The sequence below is a fragment of the Vidua chalybeata genome, chromosome 24 (assembly GCF_026979565.1).
Source record: "Vidua chalybeata isolate OUT-0048 chromosome 24, bVidCha1 merged haplotype, whole genome shotgun sequence".
NCBI classification, from domain to species: Eukaryota; Metazoa; Chordata; class Aves; order Passeriformes; family Viduidae; genus Vidua; species Vidua chalybeata.
In genome coordinates, this window is record NC_071553.1 from 1,091,062 (window position 1) to 1,114,450 (window position 23,389).

Genomic DNA, 23,389 nt, shown 5'->3' on the forward strand with positions numbered 1-23,389 from the left:
CTAGCTAGCCAGCTGTGCTAGCTATTTTCCAGAAATACAGTTTGTGCCAAACATGTCTTAGAGAGAATTAAAGCCTGAACTGATCATCTTTGCCAATACTTTAAGCCATGGGAAATAAGTTCTTAAAACTGGAAGTCCTGGACATCCTCAGGGGTGATGCAGCCAGACCAGCTTTTGTCACTCTCTTTTCCTGCTTTAAGCATCCTTATCCTTGCACCTGCCTTTCCCCAGGGCACAGGGTGCTCCATATGCCCTGCTTTCACTGCAGCAGGATTTTTTCCTTCCCTGATCCTCCCCAGCTCCCCATGCCATTATTCTCTTGCTGGAACTGAGCTGGGCTTAGCTAAGCAGGGCTCTGCTGGCACTGGCCTGTGTGGGTAACCGGCGACAGCTCCGCTGCTCTCTGATCTCCTTGCACACGTTTTGCTGCCATGTGGTACCTGCTCCCTTCCCAGCTGCCAGCCCAGCTGTGGGATGTGCTGTTGAATATTTACTGTGCTCTGAAGGACGTGATTTTGTGATGTTTTACAGTGCTTCATTTGGTAGAAGTAGTGACCTGAGCAGTCCCTACATTTCAGCCAGTCGCAGTCCATCTCTAGCTACCTCACCCACTGCCATTGGCTCATCTACCTCCCCGGGCACCCCGTGGCAACCTGTCTCTTGCTGTCCCACATCTCTCGGTGTGAACACTCCTGCTTCAGCCTCCCACAACACCAGGTAATGGCTCCCAGCGGAGACAACGCTCCAAAAGTCAGCGTTTGGGTTGGAAGTTCTGGAGTAGATTAGGGCCTGGAGGTGTGCTTCCACATGGGACGTGCTGATAAGCAATTCCAGAATGATAAGCAATCCCAGGATGGTGGTGTTGGACAGTCCCAGTGGTGGGTGTGACTGGCAGGCAGGTGACAGCCCACAGTGTGTCCCTTGTGCCCTCTGTCCCTGTGACACAGCACATGCTCAGGCTACCCTTGGGTGCTCAGTGTACAAGCTCTTGGAGTTCCTTCCTTCTGCTTTTTCACCAGGTACATTTTTCTGATAATTTTTGCTACTAACAGGGATGTGAAGGCTATTAATTCCTCCTGCTCATTCTTCTCCAAGTTTTGTAAAATTCATTTTACTGTGGCTGTTCTCTACAAACACATGAGTGTAAAGTGAGGAGGATGAACTGTCCGTGCTCCGTCGAAGAGGTTGGACTTGGTCAGCACTGGAGTTCACTTGCTTTGCTTTCCATATGTCTTCTCTATTTCAGAGCTCCTTTCAGGCAACAAACTGATTCTGCTGTAGAGAAAAACACAGAGGGCAGCTGTGCCAGCACCCCTCTAGGTGTAATCACAAACCATGCTGTGCTCGGCGCTGCCAACGGCACCGGGAATGCCGGGGCTGCCTCCGCCCCGGGGAAGGACCTCTCGGCTGAGGAGGCCAGGGAGCGCAGAAGGTCAGTGAGGAGTGGGCTCTGGTGGCCCTCTCCATGGGCAGCTCTCACATGGTGGTGATGGTGGGGGTGTAAGAACTGGTTTTTAGGTGTTCCATGAAGTTCCCAGGCTGCTGTCCCTACTCTGTTTGAAGGTTTTGAACTGAATCATCACTGGCTTGTAGGTTAAATTTAGTTTCATAATTTTCTGTCTCTTCTGCATCTCAGCCTTTTTCTTCAGTACTAATCTCAGCTCCTAATCTCAGCCCATCCCTGTGTGTTTGCAGGGACGCACAGCAGAGCAACCACTCACAGTGGGTTCTATAAAATGAATCCCATCCTAAAAAGACCATTGCACTGAGATACATTCAAATAAAATCTGTCCCTCTGATTCAGCTCAGCTGTGTTTACTTATACCCTGATGGAGAAGTCTGTGCTGCACAGGTCCCCCAGATTCCCTTTGCAGTTAGTGGGAGAAAACAAGCATTGCTGGGGCGTGTAGGTGTGTGACACAGTAGGAGATGGACTCCAGCAGCAGGTATGGCTTTGACTGACTGGAAAGGCCAGAGGTAGGAGACTGCCATGTGCAGCTGGGGCCGTTCCAGCAGTAACAGCAGTGGGAATGACTCTGACTCCAGCTGGTGGTATCTCTTTCTTATCACATGGTGTTATTTTAAGACTGGGGAAATACAAACAGACAGAGCTCTTTTCAAAGGAGCATTAATTACAGAATATGAAATGATCCATATATTCTTCCTGCAACAGATTAACTTTTCCAAAACCTGTCTCTTCTAATGGCATCAGTGAAAGCAAATAGTAATAAATAAAATCCAGTGATGAGCTGGGTGTTTCTAATCAGCAGTGAGTTCATGCAGAGTACATAGTGCTTGGATTCTTCCAAACTGTCATAGTGATTTATTGAAATACAACCCTTCCTGAGTGCAGATAGTGCTCTGACACATCTTAAATGGCCTGAGGCTGAAGGATGGCAAAAGCAATAATGGGAGTTATCAGCCTACAGGGCTCAGGGTGGTGGGGCTGAGCTGCTGCTCAGCTTCACCTGCAGCACATCCAAGCAAGGTGGGCTGTGCTTTTGGAAAATACTCAAACTTGTAATGCTGCTTGGATTTTTTTTTCCCAGACCTTACACAGGGAGCGCTTGGAAGGTATTAAAACATTCTGGAGGAGCCACGTTCTTCAGCTTTGTGTGCAGGCACAATTTGCACTAGCCACTGCAGGGTATCTTTGGTGTGAAAACACTTGGGTTAGCCCTGGAAGTGCCTCTGTGTGCTCATATTGCATAGCTGGAGGTCACTTGATTTGGGGTCATTTGCTATTGAATCGAGATGAGCTGCCAAAAGATAACTGCCAGTGCCCAGTGAGGTTGTGCAAGAGGACAGAATGAGTATTGTGCTCTCAGTTCTCACTAAAGACCTTTCACAATGGTCTCTCCATTTTCGCAAGCCCAGAATCGAGTTGCAGAAGCAGGTTTTTCCCTGCTCAGAGTCTCCCCAGACTTCTGGCACTGTCTGCAGATAAAGAACTGGACTGGGATAGTTACTTGTAGATGTCCAAAAAAACATCCATTAATATTACTGCACTGGCATTTAGTGCCAAATCTGTTTCTATAAATAATACAGAAGATCTCTTTGTCTCCTGCATTTTTATTAGAGAATCTTCTCCTTTGAATTATGGTAATGTAAAGAGAAAACACCAGAAAATTCCTCTCACCTTTAATTGATGCTTTGAAACTACTGAGAGGAAAAAAGCCCAGAAATGATGCAATGTGCTCATGGGGGAGGAAACCTTACTGATGAATGTACATCCTCACAGAGGGATAAAGTGACTGGGAGCTACCTGCATATTGGAACTAGGACACATGGACCCAGGGAGACAGGAGAAGTCACCTAAACAGAAAAAGCTTATTAGGGAAGGAGACCAATTCCAGTAAAATAAAAAGGCAAACGGCAAACAGTTGTCAGAGCAGTGCTGTATGGATTTCAGTTCCCAGTGGCAGCTGTTGCATGAGTGCTTGGGCTGCTTCGGTGTTTCCAAAGCACCAGCTTGCTCTTAGCAACAAAAACATAAACAGGCTGATCATCTAATTTTAGATCAGAGGGATATCTCCGAACTTGTGGCCTTAAAATTATCTGTGTGAAGCCAAAAGGTTAAAGCAGAAGAAGCTGCTTAAGACTGGGAATGAACGACTGGCATAGTGCACTGGAGTGCTGGTTTGCATCCTCTGGTGGCCAAATAAGCCTTACCCTGCCCCACCACAGTTTGACCCATGGTGGCTCACCTGCTCCCTGTTTTCCAGCTGAATTGGTCAGGCTCCAGTAAATGCTGGAAAATAGTGTAAATTACAGGGGGAGGAAAGAGCAAACAGCAGAGGGGCAGTGGAGCAGAGATCTGTTTGGGGCGTGCGATGCCACGTGGTGCCGGCTGGACGGTGCCCGGTCAGGGCTGGGGCCCAGCTGCTGCCAGTGTGTTCCATGTGTCCTGCTGCTCCTCCCAGCCTCCCATGTGTCCTGCTGCACATCCCAACCTCCCGTGGGTCCTGCTGCGCCTCCCAGCCTCCCGTGTGTCCTGCTGCACATCCCAACCTCCCGTGGGTCCTGCTGCGCCTCCCAGCCTCCCGATGCTCCTCCGCAGCACTGCGGTGTGCTAATGCTGTGAGCTGGAAATGTGCCATCTCCCACAGCCAGTGCTTGTGCCAGGCAGTTTCTTTTGGTTTTTTTCTGGGAATTTTGGAGCTGCTGATGAACAGTGCGGTCTGGCCATTTGGATGATCTCCTGCCAAAAGCAAATTGTCTCCCATTCTCAGTGTGTTTGTCCACTGAACTCAAACAGCCTTTGCTCTGCTGAGGATGGATTTCAGCTGTGTGGATGTTGTGCCTACAGTACCTCACACAGACTCAGTTCTTCTAGGGCAGAACTAACAGCTTCCTCATTTCTGCTGGGTGCCCATAGATGGTGGGGAATGGGGGGTCCTGTTGGTTGGAGCCCAGTGCTGGATCATCCATCTTCATCCAGGGTGACAGCGGCCTCTAGTGCCACCAAAAGCTTCTTACCCAAGTTCTCTGCATCCTTGTCTGTGCAGGTTCAGTGCAGGGCTCTGGTCACGGCTTCTCCCAGCAGCCCTGCACTGCAGCCCCCACCAGAGTATTCCTGGTGTCACAGGGCTGGGCTGCTCAGAGCTCTGTCCCCTGGGCTTAGAAAGGGGTGCAGGAGATTCTGCCATACTGGAATGTCACTTGAGCCATGAGATATCTGTACTGGAAAGAAAGTCTGGGAGATATGGCTGAAGCTTTTCATACTCTTCTTATAGAAGTTTTACTTCCCAGAACAGCTGGAAATGTGACCGTGCAGCCCACAGCTGGCACGTGGGGTGAGACATGCTTTGCCTGAGAACTTCTGAAAGGCAAGTCTGTGCTCTCAGTTATGTGGCCAGTTTAAAAGGACTCTTGATTTTGAAATCTCTCCTGGTTTTCCAAGAATTAGGATTTTTTTTTTTTACCCCCCCACCATTGTGTTTATACAACTGAATTCTGCCATTGTCTGTGTTCTTCCTGTTCCTCAGGAAGGTTACAGCAGGATGGTTCTAGCACTTGCCATCAGACATGCTCTTAGAGACAGGAAAGTCATCTCTCTCCTTAATTTTTAATTTATTCTGACCAGTTTCTCACATAACTGCACAATCCCTGGAGGTGTCCAAGGCCAGGCTGGACAGGGCTTGGAACAACCTCATCTAGTGGAAGGTGCCCCTGCCCATGGCAGGGGGTGGAACTAGATAAGCTTTAAGGTCCCTTCCAAACCAAACCATTCCATGATTCCATGACAAATCCAGAGTAGGAGTGAGATGGACTTGTTTTCTGGTTGCTTTGGGGCTGAGGGCTCTGCTCAGCCCATGCTTTCTTGACCTCTAAAGTCTCCCTTAGAAATACTTTTCAGCTGAAGGAAATTCACTGACATGCCAGGTAACTGAGAAACACTTCTGTTTCCTGCTTCATTCCCAAGAGGAATTTATTTTTCATTCTAAGGATCCAGCTGCTAATTATAGTAGCATATATTATTAACTGAATCCCCCTTCACCAGTACTGCTAGATGAATTTTTGGCAAGTCCTTTTACCTCATGGTTCTTGTCCTGTGGACATTCTGAGTGTGTCTCCTCTAGGAAGAGCATGGATGTATCACCTGATATGTCCCTTAACCCTTATGAGCTGACAAATGGAATAAAGGACCCTGATCTCTGTGAAAGTTAAACTATGAGATTTGCATTCAAGGAATATTTAAATGTCGCTTGAGAGGAACTGGCAGAAAGGGCTGTGAGCAATAGCTCACTGCTGCCATATTTTTAATAGCATTTGACTCTATAATCCTTATCACTGACTGATGTAAAGCTGAGTGGTCTGAGTAATCTCCTGGGAAGGGTCGCTGGGGAAGCAGAGCGGTGGGATGCTCATGCAAGGAGCTGCTGCAAGGCAAGGGAAGGATTCCTGTCCACACTACACAGTGGACAACAAGAAGTTAAGAGGTTTCTCTCTCCTGTGAAGAGCTGAACGATCATCTAACACCTGCTGTGACAGCATTTCCCTGCCTCTGCCTCTGCACTTAATCGCTTTCAGATAAAGTTGTCCCTTTTTTCAAAGGCTGCTGGTGCAAATGACGTGGGAGGGCAGGAATTCTGCTGGCCATGGGATTGTCCATGTTGGGAAGAGGCGAGATTGCTCCTGCTGGATCAGAAATCAGGCTGCATTTTTATTTTCAGTAAGGTCGAGGTGTGGGCCGGGGTCAGTGCGGTTTCCTGTAGGGGCGGCGAGCAGGTGTGTGCTGCATGCTCAGCCAGCAGGGCTTTATCCCCCCAGGCCTCAGGGGAAGGGGGGTGGATATTTTGGCATTTGCTTTGGGCGGGGGAGCCCAGGCTGTAGGTTGGCCTGCTAACAAAAGCAGGAATCCATGCAGGATCCTTCAGGAATGGTCAAGGAAAGGAAGCAGGGACCACTTGAGCTAAGCATTGTAAAAGAACTGCAGCTTGGCAGCGTGGAGCAAGCAGCAGGTAAAACTGCCTTTTCCCCAGCCCTGTCCATGCCCAGTGTGTGTGCAATTCCTCTTGCCTTACTAATGGGAACCACTGCCCGGCTGCACGCGCTTCACCCTCGGTCTAACAGCAATAATGGCACCTTTTGGCTCCAGTGCCATCCCAGTGCCACTGCCTGGATGTTCAGGGGCTGGCCTTTACTAACTTTGGTAAGTTCAGCTACTTCTCTGTGCCCAAAATGGCTATTAAAGCCAAGGATGTACCTGAAATACTTGTAGAGATCCTCTGTGTCACTACAGCTGAGAGATAATTCAGCACTAAATCAGCTAGTCTATTAAATTCTGTGCTCCACGGTATTGACCTGGGGATGTGACAGTTGGAGGAGCCAAAGAAGCCAGGTAACTTCCCTGGCATTTCTATTTGAAAAGCTTTTGTGCAGACTTAATTTTCTGTACTTGAGAAAAGTGGACACTGGAAATTGAACCAAAGCCACTGGCTAAGAAATTGCAATGTGAGCTCAGTAGGAAATGGAAATATTTGATGCATTATTAATATTCAGTGATATTTTGTGTAATTCAGCTGGGGCTGATCTGTGATCTTGTTCCTTGGAGCTGCTCAAGCATCTCCTGCTCCCACAAGGTGGCAGTGGAAGGCTGCTGGGATGCACTGGCAGGCGAACATTGCTCCTCGGGCTTATTTGGTTCAGCAGCTGAATTTGATCACCATCAAGTTTTGATTTTATTTTTTAGTTGCAGAAGGCAACTGAAAAACTCTACTCAGAGTTTTGACGAGTTTTTGTTTGTTTGTTTGTTTGTTTCCCCGGGGATTTTCTGCCCTGTAAAATTTCCTGTTTCAGACTGCAAACCAGCTTTTGGGAAAGCTCTAACAGGTCTGCTTAAAGTTGTTGAAAATGTCAAATTGTGTTGGTTCAGTTGCAAGTGAGAGGAATGCTGACAGAGGCAGGACATTGGTTTCCTCTGTCAGTGGCAAGAAGTCGAGTTCCATCCTGTTCAGTTCCTGCAGCAGATTTTTAATGTAAGGATGCAGCTCCTGGGAACTGCAGACAGTGCACCTTGTTCCCTGTCATGGTGATAACCCACTCAGTGCTGTGTATTGACACCTGAAGTCCTGTGCTGAACACAAACAATTCCAAAATATTCCATCCTGGTAAGCTTTGCACTTGTGATGGTCACAGCTGACACAGTCAGTGACGGGGTCATACTGTCAGTTCAGGTGTTGTTGGCTATCTCTGCTCTGGGGTTGCAGCACTCTGCTTTTCTCTAACAGAAAGAATTCCTGGATTGCTTTTGGTTTTTAGAAAAGTACGTGTTCTCCTCTTCTGGCAGAAGTTTAAAGGTCTGAGTTCACAGCAACGGTTACTGCAGCCAGTTTAGGGAATGTGATCACTGTGATGTTTGTTGCCTTTTCACTCTTCACCATAATGCTGAGTGACATTAATTAATGTGAAGGCACTACACAGATCATTAAAGGCTTCTCATGTATGTGCTGAGTCCCCCAGACCCAAACTTGGTGAGCTCTCAGGAGTACCAATGCTGTATTTTATTCCTCTGGCAGAGGGATTGCAGGGCTGTGTTCCCAGCTGGATCTGCAACCTGAGCACTCCTCATCTTGTATTGGAGCCATCCAGGCTGCCAGGGAAGCACAAGGAGCTGCTGTGGGGACACAGCACAGAAGGAGCAGCTGTGCTGTCTGAGGGGCACACACAGAACTGAACATGGAACCATGGAATGCTTTGGTTTGGGCTGAGAGGTTGGTCAGGATCTTACAGCTCATCTTGTCCCACCCCTGCCAGGGGCAGGGATGCCTTCCACTAGACCAGGTGGCTTCAAGCTCCATCCAAACTGGCCTTGAACACTTCCAGGGACAGGGCATGGGAAGGGATCAAAATTGTCCAGAACTCCCTGATGGGAAGTGTTCTTGTAGCCTCAGCTGTCATACGTGTAACCTCACCCCATTGTAAACGTCCCATGGAAAGAAGAGTTCTGCAGGTACAAAGGGAGCTGGTTGTTCTGAGTAACAAGTGGCAAAGATCAGCACCTGAACATGTTGAGCAAAGCAGAGCTATGGAAAATAAAGAGGTTAATCTGCTGCTAGTGAACCTGCTAATCAGCCTGTAACCAAAGGGCTGGAATTCAGATGCTGAAACTTGCAGGAGCTGAGAATTCTTTGTCCAGATTGAAATACGACAGCTCCCAGCAGCAAAAGCCTGAAAATGGGGAATTCTCAGCCAAGCCTTTTTGAGTCAGCTGTGAAAGGCTTTAGGACTATGATCTTGTTATCCTTCAGCTTATTAAATAACTCAGCATTGTCAGACTGCCTCCCCCCTCATTCTGAGCTCCAGCACTCACAATCTGATGTGTTATCCTTCTCTCCTGCCTGTCTCAGAGTTTCTCTAATGACTATTTCCAGTTGCAGTGGTCTGATGGGCAGAACATGTCAGCACAGGGATAAATTCAGGGAAGAACCAAAACCTGTTGCTTGGATAAGAGAGCAGAAAAGTTTCTTTTTCTGACTGTTTCCATGTAGCTGCCAGTGATTTACTTGCTGCTGGGGACATGGTTCATTTTCTAACTTAAGGAATTGTATTTTGGGAACTGCTGTCAGCATTGTTGCCTGCAGAACTTGCACTTGCTTCTCCCTCGTCCAGCTTACGGATAGTTATTTGCTAATGGCAGCTCTCCAGTTTGTAGGAATGCATTGCTGGGATGCTGTACTTTTCCAGTTGTTTCCAGGGGAACAGTATCTGTACTTGAGGCTTTTGCTGACCTTTTTTCTTTAATCTTCCTTTTTACACAGTGCATGTGAGTTTTTAATATACATTCGTGTATATTTAAACATATATATATGTGTGTGTATGCCTGAGAAATAGATGTATGTGTGACAAAGACTTTTTTAAATCACTGCAGTGTTTGGAATAGGGATACTGTGCTCTTCTTAAGAGAAATTTCAAACATTTTAAGTCTGAGTAGCCACATAGCTTTCCATGTGGTGAACACACCTCCTTGTGCACAGGGAGCCAAACCTGTGCCTGGCTCCCCTGACCTGTGTTACCTGGATTTGGAAGAGCCAAAATCTGTCCTGGCTTCCAAGAAAACTGTCACTGTTGGTTCTACTCTAGTGAGTGTAGTTCAGAGTCACTTCTAAGCTAGAAAGAGATGAGAAGATTTGGAGAGGGCCTAGGTAGAGCTTTCCTCCAGAAGAGCCCCATCAAGCCCAGCTCCAGTTCACGACCAGCAGAGTCTCGTTTCCAGAGACTGGGGACAGCTGTGATGATGAACCAGTTACTGTGTGTGCAGTGCATGTTCTTACTGTTCTGGCTGCAGGACCTGGATTTATCGAAGTGGGACCTGACAGGGATGGAGGGAACCTGTCATGGCCCAATGCAGCTCGTGTTGGGGGTGTATCTCAATTTTCAGTCCTGACAGCAGAACAAAATTCCTTGAAGAAATTCTGAGAAAAGAGCAGCTGTAGAACTTGGTGGATGTTTAGCTTCCAAATTTCTTGCTAGGTGTTCACAGAATACCAGAAAGATTTGGGTTGGAAGGGAACTTACAGCTCATCTGATTCCATCCCCTGGTATGGGCAGGGATACCTTCCACTATCCCAGGTTGCTCCAAGCCTCATCCAGCCTGGCCTTGAACACTTCCAGGGATGGGGCAGCCACAGCTGCTCTGCCACATGTAGGTGATGTAAAACTCCAAGTTTTGCACATTCTTGCTGTTCCCTCTGGGACTTGGTGATATTCTGCCAAAGAACTCCATGGTGGTGAGTGGTATTTGCCAGAAACATTTAAAGCTCTGAGTGCCTGAAGGAGCTCAGGATGGCAGGATGGATACCAGTGTCGTAAAAGGATTATCAGAAGACTGTATGTTTCTTGGAGAAGTTAATCTTTTGTTCTTGTTACCTCTGCACCAACCAACACAGAGCATTGTAACTCTCTTCTCAGCATCATTCACCCTTGACTTAGGAGGGGTTTCTCCTCACAATATTTTCTTTCCCTCTGGCCAGCATTCTCTAACATACAGATTTGCTCCTGTATTCCTGGTTTACTAGCCTGTATATCCAGCCTTCCTATTTCCTGGGTTGAATCTCCCCTTTTATTAGTATTGTATTGTAGCTCCTTTTGCCTTGATGTGGTGATGAGTAGTTTGGATCCATTTGAGATTTACACTATCCTTGATGAAAGAGCTGACAGATGAAAATAGGTGTTTCCTTGAAAATAGGCAGGATTAAGTGGGAGCCAGGTTCATCAGTCAGTTACCAGGTTTTTTCCTAGCTAATACACAAACCAGAAACCTGTAGCTTTCTCAGGGCAGCAGGAGACACTTTTCTCTGTCTGTGGGAGCTGCAAACCTCTGCAGTGCTTTTGCTGACCCTCACATGCACATCTTGAACAATTTCTATTCTTCTCCTTGAACTTAAAGCCAAAACTTTGGTAAAAATGTGTTCTGCTTTATACGTGCCTTGAGCTTGGTGTGATGGCTGGTCTTACTGCAAGTATTTCTCAGAGAGAGTTTATTGCAAGGAAACAGTGCCCATAGGGCCTTTCCTTTGAAGATCTGCTTGGACCCTGAAATGTTTGCTTGAATTAAGAGAGTGACACAGGCTCTGCACTTGAGGCAGAAGCATGTTCCTTTAAAACATAATTAAAAACTCTGTGGATTGTTCAGAGGCTGCCTCACACCCCATTTGGTGCTTGTGCCCTGCAGCCTGCTGTGCTCTGCAGTGTTCCTGCTTTGGAGAGCAGTGTGCTGCTCTGCCTGTGCCATCCAGCCCAGCCCAGCCCTGAGCTGCATCCGACTCGCCATCTCCTTCCTGTGCATTTGTTCTCTCTCTCTCTTCCAGCCCATTTAGCACACTCAGGTCTCTCAAAATTCAGTTTGTAAGCAAAGCAACACATTGTAAAATCTGTCTTTTCTCTGCCTTCCCCAAAAATTAAACAGCAAAGCACGCAGGGTCCCAGGCAGGGCACACCTGGGCCTGCATTGCCAGGCTGCTGTGTGCAGTTACAGGTACTGACAGCACCGCCCCTCCTTGGGCACCTGGAACAGCCTGTGGCTGCTCCCTTGCAGAAACCAGCTCTGTCACTGTGCAGTGGCTCTGCTGACTTGCCTCAGAAAATTCAGTTATTTCATGCTGTAAGTGGCTTTGGGTGAGCTCCAGAAAGTGATGAATTGTGTAAATGGAAAGAACCCAAAATTTGGCGAATGATTGCGGCTGTGGCCCAGGCTGAGCCATGCTGACCTGCAGGATGTGCTCAGCTGAAGATCAAGTCCCTCTTACAGGCTGGACTCCCAGAATGGCTAATGATGCTGTAAGATATCTGTATTTTTATATAAATTCTGGGGGAGCAGAGGGAAAAAGGCCTGGCAGGATGATGGGGTAAAAGAACCAAAATAGTTTTTCTCTTGCCATACCCAAAGCAAAGCTGTGGCTGAACTGCACCAAGGAAATCCTGCAGCCTCCTGCAAGGGCCTGGGCTGCCCCTGCTGCAGAGCCCCTCCCCACACCCGGGGCTCACCTGCTCCCCACAGATTTGCCAAACCTTTCCTGGAAATCATTTGAAAACCTGTTTTGTCCTCTCTGTATATACCTGTAGCTCCTACATACCTGCGTCCTCATTGCAGAGTAAATTCCACTGATTAAAATTCCATGATTCAAAACCATTGCAGCAAACTGCCTGCTGTACTGAGTTACAGATTTACATGGTTTATATATTTCAGGGATTTATATTTTTTTACTACTGCTCTGAACTTCATTTGCAGTATATTTTGCAAATGCCTTCTTCCTGTAGGTGGCTTATTGCTTCTGACTGCTGGGCAAACAGCAGTGATTCTGCTTGTGTCAAAAGCTGCAGAAAATGCTTATTGTTTCCTTAATGTGCCATAACCTGGACAGTGCACACACTGCAGCAGAGAGAGCAGGAGAGCTCCTGCTCTGCAAAATTAGGAGTTGCACAGCTTTCACTCATCAAACAGCAGCTTTTTTTGTTCATGAAACAGCAGATTCTTGAGAGACAGTCATCCCTCTGAAGTGTAGGCACTTCCCTGTTGGCATATCCATCACAGCTCATGTGTCTGTCTGGATAATCAATGGGAAGAAATGAGCTCCTCTGCAGTGCATGCACATGGGTTGTGCTGGAGGCTCCTCGTGAAGGTAATAAATCACATCCTGGGAGTGCAGCTCTGCAAGCCCTCATCTCCATTGCAGGCAGCTCCCAGAGCACAGTTCAAAGAATCATGGAATCTCCTGAGTGGGAAAGGATCTCAGGGATCATTGAGGCCAACCCCTGGCCGTACACAGACACCCCAACAATCCCACTTTGTCCCTGAGACCATTGTCCAAACACTCGTGCAGCTCTGGCAGCCTCGGGGCCATACCCATTCCCTGGGGAGCCTGGGCAGTGCCCAGCACCCTCTGTGGGAAGAACCTTTTTCACAATATCCAGCCTGACCCTCCCCTGACACAGCTTCATGTCATTCCTTTGGATCCTGTGCCTGGTCACAGAGAGCAGAGATCAGTGCCTGCCCCTCCAGGAGTCTCCAGTGCAGCATCCTGGCACAGACTCAATCCTTTGCACTTTTCTTGGCCTCTGGAGATCAGGGATGTTCAGTGCATTATATATCACATCAAATCCTTGCACCAGTTTCAGGTGAGAAGGCTCTCACATGAGCCCCACAATACCTGAGGAGCTGGGAGGTGACTGTACCTCCCACAAGCCAAGAAACCCCCGTAAAGGGGATTCCTCCCTGGAGGCCAGGCTGCTTTTGCTGCACAGCTGAACCAGCACTGAACACAGGTCCTGAGGGTGGATAAAACCCACCATGGCAGATTATTGTAGAATGATCCAAATTTCTGGATTCTCTGCGGTTTTGTCACAGTGCAGCAGGTTAGTGAACTTTCTTATAAATGTCTTAACATAGTGGATCAGATGCAAATCCTTTTCAGCCCATTACCTTTCCCATGAAGGTGGTGGAGTAAAACCAGGAAAAGTCTGAGGACAAAGTAAGTGTACTCACCTTCATCCCTCACTTAGCTCACTGCCCTTTGAACACATCCAGACCTTTGTTAACCAGATGTTAACCTGGCAGTGATAGACCTGCAAAGAGCAGTCCAGCACCCTCATCCCTGTACAGTGGGACGGTGTGAATAATGATTCCATATTAACCAGGCTAAAGAGTAAAGTTTAATTAACTGTTCGTAAGACTGAAGCCGCTCCTCCTCCAGCATGGAAATAATTTACTGCTGTGCACTCCTTGACTCAGAGCACTGCTCAATTCCTCACCAGTTCCTCCCAGTGAATGCCAGGGCAGAGGCTGTAGTTTATGTATTTTCATGTGAATAATTCTTTCGAATTCTCCCAGCTTTGATGAAATCTAGTTGTGCCCAGGTCTGTGTTTAACTGTGGGTGTTTCAGTGTTAAGGAGCTTGGTTTACACTGAGTGTGAAGGTCATTTCTTTATTTCCATGGCTCTTTCCAAGGCATGTGTTTCTGTGATGCCTGCAGTTCAGCAGCTCCTGGCGTGATGGTTTTCATATTGATGAAGGCAGCAGATTGCAGGAATATGATCGTGACTATAATGAGAGGAAGGAGGGTCTGAGGGATGCACCAGTGCAGGATTTCTGTTCTGAGATTTTATCTGAGTGAGAGGGCATTTATGAGGAGTGGGGTTCTTTTCCTAATGATGCAATGATTTGGAATGGAGCAAATAATCTAGAGAATATGTGCACCTTTTAAACAGAACATGTCCAGCACTAAAGGGTTTATTGAGAGGCTCTGGGGAGAAGGTGCTGTGAACATGTGTGTATTGCGTGCTCATGGGGAAGTTGTCCCAAAGAAACAGCAATAGCAAATGGAGCTAAAACTAATTTTTGTCCATGAGAAAGAGAATAATAGCTCAAGAATCTACAGAAACAGGAAGGCAGATCATCTGCTTTTACTTTAATCTCTTCTGCACCTTCTTTTTTTCCAGGTCATATCTGACTCCGGTGCGGGATGAGGAAGCAGAATCACTGAGGAAGGCACGATCCAGACAGGCCCGGCAGACTCGCAGGTCTACCCAGGTAAAGAATGGAAATGTTCACATTCATGTGTAGGATGAAGAGAGCTGGTTAATTGGTTGCCCAGAAAAGCTATGACTGTCCCATCCCTGGAAGTGTCCAAGGCCAGATTGGACAGGGCTTGGAGCAACCTGGGATAGTGGGGGCCATCCCTGCCTGTGGCAGTGGGTGGAATGAGATGAGCTTTAAGGTCCCTTCTAATCCAAACCATTCCATGATTCTGTAAAGAGGCAGGATTTTCTTTTCTCTTACATTATTTCTTAGGATGAGGGACTTGCCTGCACTCATACTGTTTTGGAGAGGTTCTGGCAAAATTTCCTTCAAGCAGTTATTACAAAACCCTCCCATAGACATACTTGAGTTAGATTTCCAAGCTTTGCTTTCTGCAATGTGCCTGCCTCTTAGTTTGTAGTGTGATCACATATATTTGGGTTGCCTTGAGTCAGTGATTATGTCAAAAGGCTAAGAAATACAGTAAAGGCAACAGAATTCTTCCCTTTTTCTTACCATAAGGATGAAACATGAGCCTGACCAGATGTGAGTCTGTGGCATTTTAAACTGACCTGGAAGACTGAAAATGTAATTTCAGGCTGCAGAAATCTCCAAGGAGACTTTAGAGCCCTTTACAGTGCCTAAAGGGGCTCCAATAGAGCTGGAGAGGGACTTTGAACAAGGACCTGGAGGGACAGGACAAGGGGGAATAGCTTCCCATTGCCAGGGGGCAGGGTTAGATGGGATATTGGGAAGGAATTCTTGGCTTTGAGGGTGGTGAGGCCCTGGCACAGGTTGCTCAGAGCAGCTGTGGCTGTCCCTGCATCTCTGGAAGTGTCCAGGCCAGACTGGACAGGGCTTGGAGCAACCTGGGCTAGTGGAAGGTGTCCCTGCCCTTGGTGGGGGTGAGATGAGATGAGCTTTAAGGTCCCTTCCAAGCCAAACCATTGTGGGGTTCTGTATTCTGTGCATAAATGGAAGGCTGATGTCTCCCTGCAGGGAGTGACCCTGACGGACCTGCAGGAGGCCGAGCGCACGTTCAGCCGGTCGCGGGCGGAGCGCCAGGCGCAGGAGCCGCAGGGCGACCGAGCCGAGGACAGCGGTGACCGGCCGGAGAGCCGCGCGCGGTGGGGACGGAGCGCGGACGACGAGGTGATCCTTCTGCCTCAGTACCCCTTGCCTGAGAGCTGACATCAGGAGAAATTCTTTGGGGGTTAGCTTTTTATTCTGAGGGGGACAGACTAGCTGGAAAGAGGCACTGCTGACTGAGGAGCAGCACTTCAGCACAAGGGAGGTGGATGTGGAGGTGCTGGAGCTTAGCTCTGCCTTTGCTCTCCTCTGGGAATTTCACCTTTCTGTCTCTTGCCAGAAAATAAAATGGTGTAAATCCCAGAAAGTGTAATGAGAAGACTAATGATAGAAATGTGGCCTGGATCCATCCTGCTGTGCAGTCTAGGCAGAGGCTTTGTGTTCACGTTTTTCAACGGATGTTCCATGTGTAATGGAAAACTGGAGAGACCAGTTTTCTGCCCCTGCCACCACCTCTGTTTTTTTCACTCTAAATCATATCTTTCTATTAGATAACTTACGTCTCCTGCCATGAGCTGTAGGGACAAAGGGATTGGTCCCAGATCTCCCAGCTGTGGAGGGTGCTTTTACACTGTAGCTATGCAATGACTTTAACATCCATCCTTATCTGATAGAATGCACCTGATCTGGCAAGTTCAGGTGCTCACTTCCAGCAGCATTGAAGAAAACATTGCACTCTGAAAAATTACTGCATTCCCTGAAATCTAAAATCTGGTACTTCCTTTTCACTGTACTATTTTTCTGTCATGGCTCTTTGTTTGCAGACCGTCTATCGGCGATTGAGGGGCCCAGCACAGCCCGACAAACCCACGACACCTGTGTCTCCTTCCACAGCAGCACCTCTGCTCTATACAAGCTCCTACCTGACTCGAACAAATAAATATCTAGGGCTGGACTCCGTGAATCCAGCAGATTTCAGAGCAGCAGGCACAGAGATGGAGAAAAATGGTATGTACCAGGAGAGTGAGGAACAGACAAAACTCAAGGATTTTCTTGTGGTTTAGAACTTCCAGTGTGTACAGATGGAGAGAACACGTTTACTTGTTACTCTGAGGGAAGCTGTCATGTCACAAAACAAATGTTATTTGTTTAAATGAAGTTAAACAAATTCCTATTGCTTTTAACAGAGGGATAAAAGGATATTTCCCCTTTTGGATGAATAAATGAGACAGTGATCATGGAGCATTTAGCTATTAGAGCTGCAGAAAGAGGTTCCCCCAGTACAGTTTGTCCTCACAACAGGAATAAGTCAAGATTGACTTGGTGAGAGCTGGCAGCTGGGGTAACCTCCCTGGCTCTGATGAGGGAAGGAGTGTGAGTATCCAGCTGTAGTAAGACACTGAGATTCCATTTCATTTGGTTTATTAACTCCTTTGTAATATAACACAAGGCAAGATGACCTTGATCAGCTTGAAAAGAACCCCAGAACCTTAGCAGAAGCACAGATGTAAATCACTGAGACCAAAGCAGTCTTTCTTTGCTTGGCCAGAGTGTGAAGATCAGGATTCAGATGACAGATCCCTGAACAAACAGTCGATCCGAGAGCGACGACGGCCAAAAGAGAGACGGAGAGGCACTGGCATCATCTTCTCAACACAAGATGTAAGTTTGAGTTCCTTAGAAACTCCAGGGTGAATTTTCTTCTGATTCCAAGCTTCATGATTTTCTTCCCAGTCCTCTGATTTCTCCTTAGTTCTTCCCTCTCCAGCTCTTTTTTAGACTGGCATATCCAAAGGCCTCACATCCCTGTTTGGCCTATGTCAGACTGAGCAGCAGGCTCTGAGCGCCTGTTCCTGAGCCATGGGAACCTTGCAGGACTGGGAAAGGGCCCACATGGGAGAGGAGAGATTCAAAGTCTGATTCCTTTGGAAGGAGGTCACAAGCCACCTGAAGTATTTTCAAATTTCTTCAAGCCCAAATTTGTCTGCTCTTTAGGCCCCCTGAAAGAAAGACAATAGGAAGAAACCTCGTGTCTGGGTCCCCTCCCAGCACCAGGGAACATTCAGAGCATAAGTGCAGAAGGCCTGTCTGTGTCATGGTCATTTCTCTTAGTCCTGCTTTCAGAGGATTTCTTCAGTCTGAGGGAAGGAATCCAACCCTCCAAACTTTGGTTAGAGCCTCAGCTAGGAAAATAGATCACCTTTTTCAGGTGAATTAGGAAATTATCGTTAATGAGTTGAGTCCAGAGTCAGCTGGGATGCCATGGTAGTTCATTTGCTCCATGAAATCCTGGAGCAGTTACAAAGGGCAGTGGCTTAGAGAGGCTATGCAAGTGCAATATACCTGGATGATGAGTCTTTCCACCTGGAGTCTAACTGAACTGGAGGTACTTTCGGAAGTCAGTATTATGACAGTATTTCAGATGTGCAGTTTTTCCAAGTTTTTTTCCCCCAGTGTATTAGGGACTTCATCCCAACTCCTCAGAAGCACTGGAATGGCAGGAGCCATCTCAAGAGAGTAATTCTGTCCTCAATACCAAGATCTTCTAAACGGTTATTAGGACACCAAACCTGATCTGATAATTAGCCAAAAGCATTTGGACAGGCATTTCTTTTGACAGATGTTTTCCTAACATTAGCATCAAATAATTTTTTCACTGAAAGGGTGGTTAGGGACTGGCACAGGCTGCCCAGAGCAGTGGTGGAGTCACCATTCCTGCTTGGGTTCAAAGCACAGATAGACGTGGCACTTTGTGCTGTGGTGGAGTTGACGCGGTGTGTTCGGTCAAAGGTTGGACTTGTTGGTCTTGGAGGTCTTTTCCAACCTTAATGATTCTATGATTCTATAAACAATACATTATCTTCTTGGGCTAAAGTTTTGTTGTCTCCAGAGCTGTCTAATTATATTTTTTGCCTTTCTTCCTAGGATGAAGATGAAGTTGATGGAAACGAAGAAGTGAAGGAAACTCGGGTAAGTGAGACCATGTATCTGAATCATGGATGTGTCACTCTTCATGTTGGTGGCAGAGTGTTCTATACTCTTATCTGCAGAAGAGTTCAGGCTTTGCTCAGGAGCACGAACAGGGAGGTAGTTCCAAGCAGTGAATTCCTTATGATTTCTCTTCTGAAAGATAAGGTATATCTGCAGAGTGGCCTGAGTTCAGTGTTGGCTCCTGGAGAGCTGCACAGGAGTTGTGGAGCCTGGAGGAAATGCAGCGGTGGGGCTGCAGTGCCGGGGCAGTGGGACCCCAGGTGTCCTGGGGAAGGTATGACCTTGGATCTTGGAATTGTTGCTATTTTGGACAGGATGTTTTGTATTTCTGAAATCTGCTCTCCTGTCTTACAGATTTGTTTTCTTGTGGGAAATGGTCTTTGCAAGCAGCACGTCAGAGGTTGTTCAGTGTTCCCCTGTTCTTGCAATAGTCTCATCCTTTGAGGCCCTTTCTTTCATTTTATAATAATTACTGAGTCTTTCCAAATTGCCTTGGTTTCCTTTGGTTTTGTTTGTCTTTGTCTGAAACACATTTGAGCCTGACAACATGACTGACTCTGACAATGTCAAAGCTAAATACATTTCCAAGCTATTAAAGTGCAATGTGGAAGACCTGGGAGAAATAGCAAATGTAAAGTTGCATAGGGGTCAGCCTGCTTTGGGATGTTTCATTTTTGCTGAACCTGGGGTAGTCTTTCCCTATACTTTGCAATGCAGTAGAGTGATTGAAGCATCATTTAGTTGGAATTAACTGTTTCTTTGCTGAAAATTGGCAATAACACTCTTCAGACTCTGTCTTGCAATATTCAGTCAGAATGCAGCAAAGTCATGGTGAGCCTTGCTGGGGCCAGAGACTCACGTGGTGCTGGGATGGTGTTTAGCATGTGCTTATCTTTCCATGCCAGCCGTTACTTTCCCAATGCTTACTTTGCACTTTACTCCACTTGAAATGTGAGATATTCCTGCTCACAGAAGCATCACCTGCTTCAAGGAGGCCAGCTCTTCCCACAGGAGTTTCTGCTCATCACAGTGCAGAGCTTCCTGAAATCTTCACTGAACCCTGCAGCAAAAATTCGGCCATTTATTGTCATTAAAATTGTTTTGACATTTCTGCTACCTCACAGCAAGACTGAAGGAGGGGAGTTTTGTAATGTGTAAAAGTAATAATCATAATAGGGACACCTTGTTTCCAGCAGGCATGTTTGGGACTTGCTGGGAATGTCTTGTTCTTCTGGGAAGTTGTCCCAGATTACCTAAATTAAGACAAAAGAGTAGCTGAGGCTGCAGGTTTGGAGGCTTCCTGGAGTCTAGTTTAAAATTGCTGAAGATTTTATTGAGCACAGTCCTCGCTGCTCATGTAAATGGACAAGCTGCACTTTGGGAGAAACCAGCTACCCAAAAATTCAAAGTCACCCAGTCTTTTACAATTAATAATGCTGGTTTTGCCCAAATTAACAGTAAGGATTCCTTTTGTCTAACACTTCACGTGATTGTCTTGTGGGATCCATCTAAAAGCAGAGCAACTTCCCTTCAGTTCCATCATCCCCTTTGTGCAGGTGCTTCAGGACACCACTACCATGGTTTCTTATGCACCCAACGTACCTTAGACCTGGGTTACACTCTCCTTCCCTTCTGCTAGAGCTGCTTTTCCCATTTTTCCCAGTCCTCTTGTTTTTATCCTGTTCCCAGTTTATTTTCTTGAATGCATGCCTCCAGCATCATGTCACTTGGTTAGTCTTCCCTGGTTTATTTGAGATCCAAATCAGAGATTTCTGTCCTAACTGGCCATCACTTTGGCAGGAATCATGGAACAGCTCTGTTTTCAGTTCTAGTGCCAATAAGAAAGTACAGTTAATAATCATGAATTCTTCAGTAACTATAGTTCTAGAATGGCAGGTGCCAAATGTCACCAAGTTGTGAACTTGAACAGTCTGGAGTGTCCCGTTTTAGTAGCAGAACCCCAAAGAATCTGATTTGTGGGAACGGTTACATTTTCCCTTCAGTGTTTATATCTTGGCTGATATCAGGATGATTCTCATGGAAGCCAAAAAAAAAAACTCACTTGAAATCCCTCCTCCAAGCTCTGCAGTGCTGGGGACTAGCACAGGAAAGGTAAAAGCAGTTTTGGGAAGAAAAAAAAGGAGCAAATACATGTTGTTCTAATTCTCAGAAGTGGATGAATTATTTGGCTGAGCTCATGAGCACCAGAGTGGGAAACCAGCCCAGACACTTTGGCTGAGGTTTAGGCAACTAAGAGATCTCATAGTGGGATGTGTCAGTGTCCTCCATGTGTTCTGCTCCCACCCCAGCTCCCTCCTTGGGACGCAGACTGCCTGAATGCACTGTGGAAAGTTGGAAGAGCAGACAAAGTTTTATTGTGGAATAAATGTTCAAGGGTACAAGGACTTCAGCTGGAAAAAGCCTCTGGGGAAGCAGCTTTAGGAGAAGTTTTTCCATGATTCCAGTGGGAAGGAGCTGCAAAGGAAGAAGTTTTTGTGTGGTCTGGGGAGACCTGAGCTCAAAACAGAGGTGGGGGAGACGCTTGGCCACAGTCTTGTCCCTGTTTCTCAGAAAATAAAAACTGGGAGTCTGAAAACTCGTGTTATACCCAGACTGAGCTGGAGGGAGGCTGGAGCTGGGAAACCTTCCCTGTTCCCTAAAGCCACTGACTGCAGAATATCAGTGGGAATTCCAGTCTTGGTGAGGCCTGTGAGGACAAATGCAGCAGAGTCAGTGTGGGTAGGGATCAGTGGGCTAGTCTGGGATGCAGTGGGAGGATGATGATGAAGACTAAAGAGAATGTCCCAGTGTTCCATTTCAGGGCAGGTTTTCTTTATCCCTGACTCTGCTGGCTTTGACTTGGTCCTGACTTAAAATAATAGAATCTATTACAGACTGGTTTGGGTTGGAAGGGACCTTAAAGCCCATCCAGTCCCACTCCCTGCCATGGGCAGGGACACCCCCACTATCCCAGGTTGCTCCAAGCCCAATTCAACCTGGCCTTGGACACTTCCAGGGATCCAAGGGCAGCCACAGCTTCTCTGGGAAACTTCTGCCATTGCTATTGCACTGCAGGAACAATTAGGAACAAATTTGGAAGAAAAGTATATTTTAAATGACAGAGCATAGAGAACAAGTAGAAAATGTTTATAATCATTTAAAGAATTGTTTCTCCTTGCAGTTCTCTCTGCTGGAGCATTACAGATGTGCCTCACTCACAGGAGAGTTTGTCAAAGGAAAACTTTAAAGTCACAAGAAGACACTGAGTGTTATGTTCATAAAATAACAATTTCTGAGCAGTAAAAGTATCAAACAAAATGTCTGTTGTCATGAACTACCTTTAGGACAGTCTGTATAGCCCAGTATAAACTCCAGACACACTAATGGAATTAAGTTTTATGGAGGAATAGCACTGAAACGTTTGATTGTGAATTACAATTGCAGTAAGTGGATTAAATAGGCTCCATTCCTGTCTCCCTACACGTTGATTTATGGAATGAACCAGGCTCAGTCTGGTTTGTAAATAAGTGTTCTGCCTACTTGTACAGTTACCATGAAATCACCAGATGCAACTGGATACCAATATAAATTAAATCTGTCTTAGAAGGGCTGAATTTCTAAGCTTAATTCCACAAGTTCTATGGGAGGACCAATGAACTGGAAAATTCGTTATACAAACTTAATGTCTTAATGTTATTGCTGATTCAGAGCTATGACCTGGGAGTCCTGATTTTGGTGTGTCCTATTTTTCACCTATATTTTTGCTTTTAGTGCCACTTTATCCTTCCACAGAGGCTTCAGCCTTTGTCACCATGCTGTTTGCCTTTTTGTGAAAGATGGATGTGATGAATAACTAGAAAATCAGGAATAGCTTTTGTTGAGTGCTTTGTGAATGTCCTGTTGTAGCCAGACTGGGTGTACTGGGAGCCCTGGGAGTCCCCAGTCGTTGCTGCCCCTTTCCCGGTGTTGTGCGGCCAGCCCTGTGCCTGTGGACTGTGTTTGGAAGCCAAGGAAGGCTCAGAGTCCTCCACTTTCAGGGCTCACATTGCCTAATATGGTAAGGTATGTCTGCAAGAGCTGAGCTGTTTTGCTGGGATACAAGGGAAAGTTGACCAGTAAAAGGAACAAAATAGGTGAACTTGTGGCCAGCTGATAAGAAACCAAAATCCTTTCAATCCAGACAGTGCTGTATGGTGCTGCTCATCCTGTGCTTCATTGCCACTGGCCCGGGGTCCCTTCTGGCGATTAAGGATATGAGTATTTTCCCCTGGTTTTACCCTTGAATGTTTATTTCTAGAAGAGATGTGGTGTGATGTGGGAAGGAAACCATCTGGCTCCTGTCCAAGGGCACGTAGATGGCACCATGCGTCACTTGCATCATGTAGTTAAATTAGAGAGCATTTAATTCTGAGTAGCATAAGGCTGGGAGAGATTGGCTCTGTTTAGTCCTGTTTATAAACAAATTGCTCTAATGGGCTTTGTATGCTGCAAGGAAAGATCTTTAATATGTATAGCAATATGAAATAGCAGCAAAGTGCTGCAGGAAGGAGCATGAGCTGAGGCTTTGCCATAGAGCTTGAATGTGGTGAAAAGTGTCCTCATCATGTTTGGAGTGCCCTGGGTTCTCTGGGAAGTGGAGGGGGCAAACAGCAGATAAATTAAACTTCATTCTGCAAATATTCCTACAAAAATGCTTCACATCTGCACAGAGGATTTGCCCTGTGAGTTCTCCAGCCTGATGTGCTTGTGTTGTTTTTTCTTAACCTCAGTATGTGGAGAAGGGCATCAGCCTGGGTGGCTGATCTCCTTGTTGGTACAGCACTTCACTCCTCAGCCTGGCTCTGAGCACC

The 23,389-nt window shown here is 46.6% G+C and overlaps 1 protein-coding gene across 4 annotated transcripts in view; it reads left to right on the top strand.

Moving 5' to 3' along the window:
- PPP1R12B (protein phosphatase 1 regulatory subunit 12B) overlaps positions 1 to 23,389 on the top strand; it is a 130,960-nt gene that overhangs the window by 63,874 nt on the left and 43,697 nt on the right. The window contains exons 13-20 of one of the 4 annotated variants that reach the window (XM_053963845.1): positions 532 to 717; positions 1,247 to 1,432; positions 14,441 to 14,531; positions 15,519 to 15,671; positions 16,373 to 16,556; positions 17,098 to 17,210; positions 18,474 to 18,518; positions 21,721 to 21,830. In XM_053963845.1, the coding sequence (XP_053819820.1) occupies positions 532 to 717; positions 1,247 to 1,432; positions 14,441 to 14,531; positions 15,519 to 15,671; positions 16,373 to 16,556; positions 17,098 to 17,210; positions 18,474 to 18,518; positions 21,721 to 21,786 (1,024 nt within the window). In that variant the 3' untranslated portion in view covers positions 21,787 to 21,830. Of the gene's footprint in view, positions 1 to 531; positions 718 to 1,246; positions 1,433 to 14,440; positions 14,532 to 15,518; positions 15,672 to 16,372; positions 16,557 to 17,097; positions 17,211 to 18,473; positions 18,519 to 21,720; positions 21,831 to 23,389 lie in introns of those variants that run through there. The other 3 variants (XM_053963842.1, XM_053963843.1, XM_053963844.1) reach the window with 3 other exon arrangements.